This window comes from Moschus berezovskii, chromosome 21, assembly GCF_049115385.1.
Source record: "Moschus berezovskii isolate FMDL1 chromosome 21, NW_MosBer_1.0, whole genome shotgun sequence".
NCBI lineage: Eukaryota > Metazoa > Chordata > Mammalia > Artiodactyla > Moschidae > Moschus > Moschus berezovskii.
Window position 1 is genome coordinate 36,593,566 of NC_142480.1, and position 11,845 is coordinate 36,605,410.

Below are 11,845 nucleotides of genomic sequence, written 5' to 3' on the forward strand. Positions count from 1 at the left end.
CTGCTTCCCAGCTCTCTCCAAACTCAATTCCTAAGGATCCTCCAGCTCTCAGTTGAGTGGCACCCTTTCTGCAGCCCCGGGGTGACCTTTATTTCCTCTTCCTCCCTGTTGTGTCCAGTCCCTGCTGCCCAGCTCCAGTGGCTCAAGCGTCATCCTTACTCTTGGAACCTGCAGTCCTAGGCCTGCTCTGCCCTCTGACTCAGGCAGGCCTGAACTTTGGGATCTAAGCAGGTGACCTGGGTGGTTTTGCCCCATGATCGTGCTTTGACCTTTGGCATGTCCACCTGGTCCCTCCCTCCCCCACGGCACACACCTGTCCCCAGTCCTAGGACAGCCCAGGAAATGCAAGGGACCAGGTTTTTCAGAGAAGGCAGCAGCACTGCACTGAGGGGCTTCTCATCTATCATGCGATGGCCCAGAGAGGCAGTCCTTCCACCCCTCCAGCTCCTCTCAGGTAGCAACCCAATCCTGGCTGGGAATGCTCCACCCCATCTGACCTCCCAGGCCACACGTGCACAGGCCTGTTTTACTGAAGGAGATTTGTCCTAAAGGACAAGTGGACTCACTGAAGCCACTTAGCGAACCTCCCAGCATCCTTATACCTGGTTCACTTTGCACGTGTTAGTTGCTCAGTCGAGTCCGACTCTTTACAACTATGGGCTCCAGCCTGCCAGGCTCCTTTGTCCATGGGATTCTCCAAGCCAGAATATTGGAGTGGGTGGCCAGTTCCTTCTCCAGGGAATCTTCCTGACCCAGGGATCAAACCCAGGTCTTCACATTACAGGCGAATTCTTTATCATCTGAACCACCAGGGAAGCCCTGGTTCTCTTTAGGGATGGGGAAATCACCCCTTCCTCAGAAGGTATGGGGCCTAACCGGAACTGAGATAGTTTGTAGGAATCTGCCCTCACCGGCTGCACCGAGAACGAGGGGACAGACTAAGGAGCCCTTCTCCAGCCTCCTAACCGCAACAGTACTAGCCGAGAGAGTCACCTATTTAATACCGACACTTCTAAGCCTTACGACACCACCATTATGATATAATATAATCCCACTTTTACCGAAATGAGGAAACTAAAGCTCAGCGAGATCAAGTGGCGGGCACAGTTTACAGAGCTAAAAAGTGGCAACGAATGAAGGGTCTGACGGAGGCGTGTGATGGGCGCGCCGGGCGATGGCTTCGCGGAGTGCGGGGGGTGTGCATAGCGCTGGCGGCCCGGTCCCCGGAGCGCTGGCAGAGGCAGGCCCTCTGCACCCCGGGGCTCCGGGGAGCACACGCTCCCAGAGGCGCGGCCCGGCTCTGCCCCCGCCGCGCGGGCCGCCCCGCCCCCGCCCCGCCCCCAGCCCGCCCCGCCCGGGACCGCAGACGGCGCCCGGCGGCGGCGCGAACGGCAGCGAGGAGGGTGGCTCCGGGCTCGGGGCTCGCCGCGACTTCCCGCGCAGGGCCCGGCCGGACCAGGACGTGCGTCCTCAGCGGCGCTGGAGGATGCGGCCGCGGAGCCGGGCGGCAGCAGCAGCGGGAAGCCGGGTGCCCTGCAGGTAGGAGCTCGCCCACTCGGCGGGCGCGGAAACTTGGGCCGAGTTTGCGGGCGGCGCGTGGGGAAGGGGCGGGTGGCGCTGTCCCAGGGCGCCCCTACCGGCCGGTCCCGGGATGGAGCGCGCTGGGCCTGGGCCGAGGTGGCGTGGCTCCTGCTCGCCGCGGAGGGGGGCCCGCGGCGGGCGGGCTGCAGGCAGGGGTCGCGCCGCTGCCCCGACTTTCCCTGGATTTCCAGGCCCCGGGGGCCCGGGAGCGCTCTGGAGCCCGGGTGACCGATCCGGCGCGGGGCTGGCGAAGAGGCGCTAAGGCCGAGCCCTCAGGCCTCCCGCGGGGCCCGGCTCACGTGGACTGCCCCGGCGGAGATGAGGGGGCGGCGGGGGCCTGGCCTGGGGGGCGGCTGGCACTGAGACGCCTTGGGGCCCTGGACGCGCCCTGCTGGGACGGGCCGGCCCTGCGGTTTCCTCGCGAAGGCTTGACTCACCCTCTGGCCGCAGCCCAGGCTGGCGGGATCGCCCCGAGGCGGTGGCTGCCCGAACTCTGCTGCCGGGCCGCCCCCTGCCCCGGCCCTCCCGCCAGTTTTTAGATGTCGGTCCGTGGGGCCCGGTGCGGCGGCCTGCCTGCGTGCACACGTGTGCGGGGCCCCGAGCGAGGGGAGAACGCAGTTCTGGAGCGGAGAGTGTGCAGATACGGGCCAGGCACATACTTGCAGGCACTGGTTTGCATGGGTGGCGGCCTGTGTGTCGGCCTGCTGGGGTGCACGTGCACCCCAGGGCCGCCGGGTAGGGCATGGGGACACCCGGAAGCCGCCGGGGTCGGGTGCGGCGGCAACCCCAAAGCCAGGTCGGCTGAGGGCCCCAGGCACTGGATGGAGTTCAGGGCGAGGCAGGTAGAGGACAGGGGCGTGGAGCGGATCCCGCCACCCTTCCCCCACCGCTAGAGCCTGGGCTGCCCCTAGATGCGGTTGTAGCGTAGGCAGGGCCCAAAACCTCAGCCGGGGGAGGTGTGAGAACACGGGAAGGGGAGCCGATTCAGCCTCTAAGGGGCGCTGGCCGCAGCTGGGCAGGATCGCTCTCTTCTTCCTGGTCTTGCCCAATGTCTGTCCGGAGACCCCTTAGGCGTTGGAACTGGGCCAGGGAGCTGTTTGCGCCCCCTGCTGTTTAGGGCAGGGATGGCACGGCTGCGGTGGTCTCTCCTGGGCGCTGCTTGAGAACGGTCCTCTCCCATACCAGCTCCAACCTGTCAGGAAGCCGCTGGGTGGCCCCAAGGGTGAGGTGGCCCTGGTCCCTGGAGCCCTGCCCTTCTTCAAACAATTGCTTGCGTTTTCGGGTGTGTGAGGGAAGGAGGCACCTACATTTGGGATACCACTTAGCGTGGAGAGGGGCCTTGCCTTGAGGGGTTGTGTGCTGGGCTCTCTGCCTCCTAATAGCAGGAGGTCGTGTTACCCCCATGCACTTCATAGCCCTCTGCTGGTTCCCTAGAGCCCTCATCTCTCCTCCAAAGACTTGGGGGTCCCAAGTGGCCTCACCTTTATTGGATGAGTCCCAGGGGTGTCACAGGAAGTCCCCAGGGCAAAGGGCACACAATGGGCAGAGCCCAGGAGAGAATGGCTCTTGGGGGCCGGGGCTGGCTATGGAGAAGGTCCCAAAGAGTGTGTGGGGGAAATGAAACTAGAGCCCACACTTAGTTAACCCAGAGCTCCCCAGGGGCAGGGGTCTCAACCCCCCCGCCCCAAACCCTACTACCACTTGCAAAGCTGCTGTGCACTGGGGTGGGAGGCTTTCCCCTTGGGATGCAGTGCCCTGTTGTAGGGCACTGCCATCGGTATTGTGGCCCCGATGCCCCTTTCTGCCTTCTCCGGAGCATCCACTTCTTCAGGCTGGTCTGAAGATGGATTCTGGCCAGGAGGTGAGACAACTGTCTGAGTGTTGCCTGGCTTCCTTGGTGCATTTAGGCTGGAATAAAGGTGGTCACTGGCTCCCATAATACCCTTGGCTTTTCTTGGCGCATTTTCAAAATGTGCCAGTCTAACTCTGAGCCTGTGGGTGTCATTGGTCACCAGCTGAAGGGAGAGAACTGCAGGGGTGTGTGGGGGGTGGAGGTTGGTCTTGGCTTGGTGACAGAAACCTGTGACACCTGGCCCATGGCCTAATCATAGCAAAATAGAGCTGATTCATCCTTCCTAAGCCACCTGAGGGTTTCGGGGAACAGGGCACTGGGGGAGGTAGAAGCAGGTCAGTGTGGTTCTAGCAGACTGGCCTCAGATGACCTCTCCTGGGCCAGGGGTACATGCTGCCTTGAGGAAGTCCACGTTGACCTCTCTGGGCCTTGGTCCCAATCCTTGCTTGGCCTTGCTTGGGGACCTCAGAGTCTTTCTCTGGCACTCAGTTTTGCCTTCAGTACAAGGGGTTCGTTGCCAACTAGCACTTTGTGACCCGTGGAAGCTCCCTCCCTGGACATGCACAGCCTCTTGCTGCCCCACCTGCTCCATGGTCCTGTGCTGCCCCCGTGTGCCTTGGGACAGCTGCAGCTTGGGGGCTGGGGTGGACACAGCTCTCCTCTCCTGCACTTTTGTGGGAGCTTCCTGTTGGTGCCACAGTGCCATCTGCTGGACAGTCTTTGCTCTCCTGCTGGGGTTCCTTCTAGGGTGAGGGTGGGGGTTACACCAAAGGTTCCCCTGGGCCACCTCTCCTGGGGACTACTACTCTCTAAAAACCAAGCCAGTATGTGTCCTTCTGGGCCTAGGGACTTGGTTCCAGGTCTGGCTCTGCCATTTTTTAATAAAACTGACAGAAAGTGAGATCTAGAGTGTCACAGGAAATCTGGATTTGTGGACAATGCCTGATTCCACACCTTGGCTGCTGTAGGAATCTGGAAATCACTGTGGCATCTAAGACTTAAGAGCTTGTAGTGGGAAGTAGGAAGCCTGCTTCTCATCCCATCTCTGTCATCAATGGCTGGGATGAACAGGACTCCTCATTTATATATGGATGGAAGTAGGAGCAGGAGGAGTAGCCAAGCAAAGTGATCCTCAGACTGTGCTCCCCAGAGTCTGAAACTTCAGAAGGGGTCTTGGGAGTCATGTGGAGTAAAGCTGAACTGAAGGGACTCCAGGAGTAGGGGTAGGGGTATAGTAGAACTACTGTGTGAGAATTCTTTAAGCAAAGGGTTTTACAGCTTTAGAAATAATGTTGGCTCATGCATGCATGCATTCATACGTACATAAATGGATGTACTTAGCATATATGTATCCATCCATGAATGGGTGTACTTAGTATCCATACATTATTGTACTTAGGGAGCATCTACTAAGTGCCAAGTTCTCAGGCATGGCAGTGAGTCAGTGAGAACAGCAGTTCTCTGTTGCTTGCCTGTGGCCTGTTTTTTTGACAGCCCCTGCCTCCCTTCTTTCTCTCAGGTCAGCGTTTGAGTAGCTGGGGCCCTGGAGGGCTTGAAACCTTCACAGTGATGGCGGAGAAGCGGCCACTGGGGACCCTGGGACCTGTGATGTATGGGAAGCTGCCCCGTCTAGAGGCAGACTCCGGGCCCGGCCACAGCCTGCCCCCCTCTGCTGGTAACCAGGACTCCTGCAGCTACAAGGGTGCCTACTTCTCCTGCCCCATGGGGGCTCCTCCTAAGACAGGGTCTGAGCGGTTGGCATCTTGGACCCCATACCCACCCTTGTACCCTACCAGCATGGCAGGACCCCCACTCCGAGCAAACAACCTTCTGACCAGCTGCCTGCTCTACCGCCCGCCCACAGAAAGCTCTGAGAAGGTGCAGGACTCTAGCCCTGTCGAGCTCCTGCCCTTTGGTCCTCAGTCTCACTCCTACCCAGGTCCCCCACTGGCAGCACCCAAACCTGTCTACCGTAGCCCCCTGTGTTACGGGCTCTCGACTTGCCTGGGAGAGGGGCCACCGAAGAAGCCTCTGGATGTTGACTGGACGCTGGTGACCGGATCCTTGTTGCCACCAGTGGACACATCTTGTTCTCTGCCCCCAGCCTCTGGCAAGGGCCAGTTCCTGGATGGCACCTTCTTGCGTGGGGTGCCAGCTGGGGCATCTGACAAAGACTCCTCGGTGAGCTTCTCCCCCTGCCAGGCCTTCTTGGAGAAGTACCGGGCCCTCCATGGCACAGGCTTCCTGGCCTCGAAGTATGCGAGTCCTTACTCTGGGGACCCCAAGCAGGCATTCTCCGAGGGCCCCTCGAGTCCTTGGACCCAGCTGGCCCAACCCCTAGGACCAGCCTGCCAGGACACAGTGCCCCCGCACTATCCGCTGCCCCACCCCACACAGCCCGTGCCTTGCCCGCCAGCCTGTCGCCACCCAGAGAAGCCAGGCGGCTATGGCTCAGTGCTCCCACTGCAGCCACTGGGAGCCCACAAGGGGGCCGGGTACCCGGCTGGTGGGCTAAACAGCCCCTACCTGAGGCAGCAGGCCGTTCAGACACCTTATATGCCCCCAGTGGGGCTGGACACTTACGCCTACCCCTCCGCCCCCCTCCCGGCACCCTCACCAGGCCTCAAGCTGGAGCCACCTCTCACCCCACGCTGCCCACTGGACTTTGCCCCCCAAACGCTGGGGTTCCCCTATGCCCGGGAGGACCTCTCTCTCTATGGCGCATCCCCAGGGCTCGGAGGGACGGCACCTTCCCAGAACAGTGTGCAGGCCTTGCCAAAGGCCGGGGCCTTCCAGCGGGCATGCCAGCCTCTGCCTGCCAGCCGGCCGTGCTCAGAGCCCACGAGGCCTGCAGAGAAGCCCATGCAGGAAGCCGAGAAGATGTGGCTGCCCAGCTGCAGAAAGGAGCAGCCACAGCCCCAGCCCCAGCCTCAGCCCCAGCCCCGGCTCGATGAGCACCCCGGGGCACCCATTGTCATCGGAGATAGTCCAGTTCCGCGCACCCCACCGCCGCTCCCACCCTGTGCCCAGGAGCGCCAGGCTCTGCCACAGAATGAGGGCTCACTGCCTCCCAGCTCTCCACCCATGCCAGTCATCGACAATGTCTTCAGCCTGGCCCCCTACCGTGACTACCTGGACGTGCCGGCACCCGAGGCCCCAGCTGAGCCTGAACCGGCCCCAGCCCCCAACAAGAGCCACAACAAAGACTGTGGAAGGTCCCTGCCTGCCCAGGAAGCCCCCTCCAGTGAGCACCCCACACTTAAGGAGGAGGTGGCTCTGGACTTGAGTGTGAAGAAGACCGCCGCCGAGGCCTCCCCTACCAAGGTCCCTCATCCCATGGGACGTGCCAAGCCCACCGCAGCCGTGGATGTGCCGGCCGCAGGAAGCAATGTCTCCAACGTGCCAGGTGCGCGGGATGTGGTCTCCGACCCTCAGGGCCTGCAAAAGGCAGTCACAGAGGTGCCAGAACCACCCGGGATGCCAGTGACCACAGAGGCCACCCCGAGGACCAACTTCCACAGCTCAGTGGCCTTCATGTTTCGAAAGTTCAAGATCATCCGGCCAGCACCCTTGCCTGCAACTGCGGTCCCCACCGCGCCCACCTTGGCCCCTGCCCCGGCCCAGCCCGCACCCACCCCTACCCCCATCCCCACCCCCACCCCTGTGCCCCCTGGACTACAGATGCTCACCCAGCCCTTGCCCATGGCCTGCTTTGGCCTGACACTGCCCAGCCCTCCAGCTGTAGCCATGGCTTCCCCCGCCCCCGCGCCTGCCCCGGCTCCATCGCCTGCCCCAGCTCCGGCTCCGGCTCCCGCTCCGGTTGCTGGCCCCTCCCCAGCTTCTACCCCCACCACGGCTGACTCCTCAGAGCAGCACTTTGCAGGACTGCATGCATCCTTATGTGACGCCATCTCGGGCTCCGTGGCCCACTCCCCACCCGAAAAGCTGCGCGAGTGGCTCGAGACGTCTGGGCCCTGGGGCCGGGCGGCGTGGCAGGACTGCCAGGGTGTGCAGGGGCTGCTGGGCAAGCTGCTGTCACAGCTGCAGAGCTTCGTGTGCACACAGCAGTGCCCCTTCCCCCACGTGGTGCGGGCCGGGGCCATCTTCGTGCCCATCCACCTGGTGAAGGAGCGGCTGTTCCCGCGGCTGCCGCCTGCCTCCGTGGACCACGTGCTGCAGGAGCACCGCGTGGAGCTGCGGCCCACCACACTGTCGGAGGAGCGGGCCCTGCGGGAGCGGGCCCTGCACGGCTGCACCTCGCGCATGCTGAAGCTGCTGGCGCTGCGCCAGCTGCCCGACATCTACCCGGACCTTCTGGGCCTGCAGTGGCGGGACTGCGTCCGCCGCCAGCTGGGTGAGCATGGGGCTGCCCCCGTGGCCGCCGGAGCTGTGTGAGCGAGTGCCAGGTGTGTGAGTGGTCACCGCTGGGGTCTGAGGGATTCCTGGGCCTCTGGGAAGGACTCATGCCTGGTAGGGGGGAAAGGCAGGGGCTGACTTTCTGGGGGAGCCCCCCATCCCTCTTCACCCCCAGGGTCAATGAGCACCTTCACAGCCTCCTCTGTAAGCCCCTGAGCATGTCAGCTTGCCAGCTGCTCTGTCCCCAGGGAAACTTGGCCTTCCCTCCCGGATTGCTGCCCCCCCCCCCACTTCCTCTGTTGTGCCTTTTCCATCTTTGGTGCAAGTTTCTGCTCTGGTGTTCCTGGGGCTCTGACAGGCCCTGTGTTCTGTCTGAGGTCATTTCCCCTTGTGTGTATCCTGCCCCACCTCCACCCTTCTGAGCTCAAGCCCCAAGTCCCCGACTGCTTGCTGGGCTTATGCACCTGGGGTCTCTCCTGACCCTTAGCTTCACTCAGCCGCACTCCTGAGCATCTGCCTGAGCTTGCTTCCCACCCCAGCTGTCCCGGCTCAGCGAGCAGCACTGTACTCACCCAGCACTCAGTGTTCCCCAGTCCTCCCAGGCAGACGCTGGAGTTGCCTGTGAGTCGGAGTGTGGTTCTGTGGTTCGCTTTTCCCTGCCACGTGAAGTCTGTGCGTGGTGTGCTCCCACGTGACCTTCTTGGGTCTGAGGGCGTCTTCTGCATCAGATCAGGTAGCTGGACCTTGCTCTCAGGAGGGGCTGCAGTGCCGCACGGGTGGACCGTTACCATCACACTTAGCCAGGGCTTTGGTGATGGCGCCAAGTGGTGTCTGCTGCTACCTGTCCTGCTTTAGGACATTTGGCGTTGAAGGCCAAAGCCCCGTCTGTAGTCTGCCACCCACCTGACCTTCCCTCCTCCAGGCCTCTGGCTCTGTCTCCGCAGAAACTCTTTCCTGTCCCCTTCCCATCCTGGCAGCCTTCCCCTGGACTTTCATCTGGTCCAGGCTCCATAGAGAGGAGACCTGGGGCAACAAGGTATAGATGTGGAGTTTGGAGTCTGAGTGACGAGCATTGCTGACCCCTGAGCACTTAAGAAATTGAGTCACTTGCCCTAATGGGGCGCAGAGAACGTGCAGATGCGAGCATTCTCTTCTTGGATGAGAAGGAATGAAGCGGGTGGTGTCAGTGCCTCTCTCACAAGCCCCCAGCCAGGCTTGTCTCTACATTTGGGCTCTCTGGGGCCCACAGAGGGGTGGGCCATTTTTCCTGCGCTGCCTGCTGGGCAGTGGGGTCCAGGCGCATCACAGTTCCCTCCTGTTCTGACCGAGCCTAGGAGAGTGGGGCCCAGCTTCCTGCTTCTCGCTGCGTTTTGGGGCCCCAGTCTCCCGTGTCCTTGTGGAGCTGCTCCTCAGAGGTGTCCTTAGACAGGGCTCCCCTGACAGCCTGCCTTCCAAGCAGGAGCCCCCTCCGCCCCTTCCTCCACCTCTCCCCGCAGGCAGTGCTCTCAGCCCAGCCTTGCCTGGGCTCTGGCTCTTGTTCTGGCTCTGGGGGTGATGTGGCAGGGCCCCCTGTGTTCCTCAGTTTCCACAGCTGTTCAGTGAGCCTTTAGATCAGACCAGTGGCTTCTGGCCCGTTGAGCCCCTTTCCTCTCGTCCTTATGCCCAGACAGGCCCTGGCGGGGGCCCCTCGTCAGATAGAGTGCTGGCATCACCTGGGGAGAGGCCTGCCCTTTTGGCTTGACGGGCTTGACAGTCTTGCCAGTGGGCACATGCTGGGAAGGGTCATGATGGCTGTGACCTTACCAGGGCTGCCCTCGTCTGGGACAGCAGAACCATGGGGGTCCCAAAGATGGGACCTGTGGGTGTTCTGGGTCTACGGCCTGACAGTATGTTCATTTTCCAGGTGATGTTAACACCGAGCCTGGATCAGTGCCCTCTTCGGAATCCACCGTGGCCAGAGAGGAGCCGGGGAGCCTAGACCTGACTTGGAAGTCGGCTGCCCCCAAAGCCAAAAAGCCAGGGAGGAAGCCACCGACCCCTGGCCCAGAGAAAGCAGAGGCAACCGCTGCGGGGGTGTCCCGAGGTGCCTCCCCAACTCCTGCTGCTGGCGCCAGCTTGCCCGGCCCCACAGTGAAGGCACGCTTCCGCAGCCTGCTCGAATCTGCCTGGCTCAATGGCCTGGCACTGCCCACTTGGGGCCACAAGGCCTCGGGACCGGACCGGACCGTACCACGCCCACAGCTGTTGGGCAGCCAGAGCCACCAGCTGTAGCCTTGGGTCATCACTGCTGTTTGGAGATCTGTGGATTGCTCTAAGCCCCGCTTCTGCCAGCTACTGAGGGCCAGGAGTGGACACGGCCTTGCGGTTTTTCCAGCTCTTAGCCTGCTCCCTGCCCCTCACCCCAGGCTGGGCTGAGAGCCCCTGAACTTTTAACTTGAGGGCGTTTATCAGAAAGGATATTTCCTATTAGAGAAAACGTGTGGGCCTTGGAGCACAGCAGACTTGGACTTGAGCGCTGGCTCCTGCTCCTCGCTGTGTGACCGGGCAGGCCCCCGCCTCTCCTGTGCCCACGGTTCTCCATTTGTAAAATAGCACAACACAGCCTACCTCACAGGGTTGTTGTGGAGTGATGCCCGACACTCGCCCATCACGGTTTGCTCTCTGCTTCCTGCCCCGGGACAGGAGACAGGATCTCAGCTGGGGCCTTCCTCTAGAAAGTCTTTGTGTGTCATCTTAGAGTGGTCCCTTGTCCAGTGTATGTGGCTTGCACACTTTCTAGAGTCATTTCCGAGGAAAGCTTAGAGCTGCAGCCCCAGCGTTTGGGGTTTGACCCTAACCTCCCTGGGGGAGACCCTCCCCTTCCACAGGGGTACAGGGATACAGCCCGGGGCTGGCATCCTTGACCTGAGCCTGCTGCTCTCACCCCCGGGAGGCCCTGGCCTGTGATGAACTGACCCAGTGACTTCCCTGCGCTGCTGCCGTGGCCTGGTGCATTTTCCCAAGGAAGTTGTGTGTTTGCAGGGTGCCAAGCAGCTACAGGGACTCAGGGACTAAAAGGGACAGGCTGAGTGACAGCTCAGCCCTGGAAGTCTCCGAAGATGTCAACTAAGTAAGGACTTTGGCCCTCCCCACACCAGGGTCCCATCAGCCAGGCCTGCTGAGGGTTAGCTCCTTGCAGAGTGCTGGACTGAGCCAGAGGCTGGCAAGTCGGGCCCCTGGCCTAGTTAAGGTTTGTAATAAGGCTGTGGGCCCTAGAGACAGGCCACTAAACATTAAAAACATTTGGGTTGTTTTTGGACCTGAGGCTTGACTTTGTGTTGAGGGGAGGGGTGTGTGTCACAGGTTGGTTCCATGTCTTGTCGCCAGGTCCCTCACCCTTCAGTCACAGTCTGCAGCTCTCTGCTCCCAGCCCACACGTGCTGAGGCTCTCCGGCACCCTCTGCCCACTAGCTCTGGCCATGTGGGTCCTGGGGGTTGCTAGTCTGTAGCCCACTGCCCAGTGAGAAATGCTGGTCACCAGACACCATCGCATACCCCTCTCCCAGGACCAAGGACATGCCTGCCAAGTTCTCGGTAGGACAGAGCTGTCCCCATCCCCCTACCCTACCCCTGGGACAGCCCCTCTCACATCTTAGCTGGGCTTGGGTTCCCTTCAGACACCTTGCCTCTGCTGGCCTGTATTCCTACAGGTTTGTTCTCAGGGCTGCCGAGGTTGCATCCATCTGGGCAGAGGCAGTCCATGAGGGCTGGTCACACCTACCAACATCAACCCTAATATCTGTGGGATTCCACTGAACTCAGCTACACTATTGTGTAGACCGAGTGCCTCCTGTGCTCTAACCATACAGGCCTGAGGAGTGCGCTGGCCTTTGATGGGGGAAGGGAAGTATGCGTTCAGTCGTGTCTCTTTGACCCCACGAATGGTGTAGCTCACCAAGCTACTCTGTCCATGAAATTCTCCAGGCAAGAATACTGGAGTGGGTCACCATTCCCTTCTTCAGGGGATCTTCCTGACGCAGGGATCAAACCCAGGTCTTCTGCATGCAGGTGGATTCT

General features: G+C 61.5%; 1 protein-coding gene across 3 annotated transcripts; it reads left to right on the plus strand.

Annotated features, from left to right (window-relative positions):
* The first annotated feature begins 1,370 nt into the window (after nt 1-1,370).
* Nucleotides 1,371-11,087, plus strand: PRMT2IP (PRMT2 interacting protein). 3 transcript variants are annotated; one of them, XM_088829545.1, is made up of 4 exons: nt 2,106-2,198; nt 2,803; nt 4,953-7,787; nt 9,693-11,087. In XM_088829545.1, the coding sequence occupies exons 1-4, from the start codon at nt 2,121-2,123 to the stop codon at nt 10,058-10,060; spliced, it is 3,282 nt and encodes a 1,093-aa protein (XP_088685671.1). In that variant the 5' UTR covers nt 2,106-2,120; the 3' UTR covers nt 10,061-11,087. The 3 variants fall into 3 exon arrangements, with proteins under 3 accessions (XP_055274101.2, XP_088685670.1, XP_088685671.1); XM_055418126.2 differs by lacking the exons at nt 2,106-2,198; nt 2,803 and adding an exon at nt 1,371-1,539; XM_088829544.1 differs by lacking the exons at nt 2,106-2,198; nt 2,803 and adding an exon at nt 1,406-1,539 and having other exon boundaries at nt 4,953-7,839; nt 9,693-9,828.
* Nucleotides 11,088-11,845: the final 758 nt, after the last annotated feature.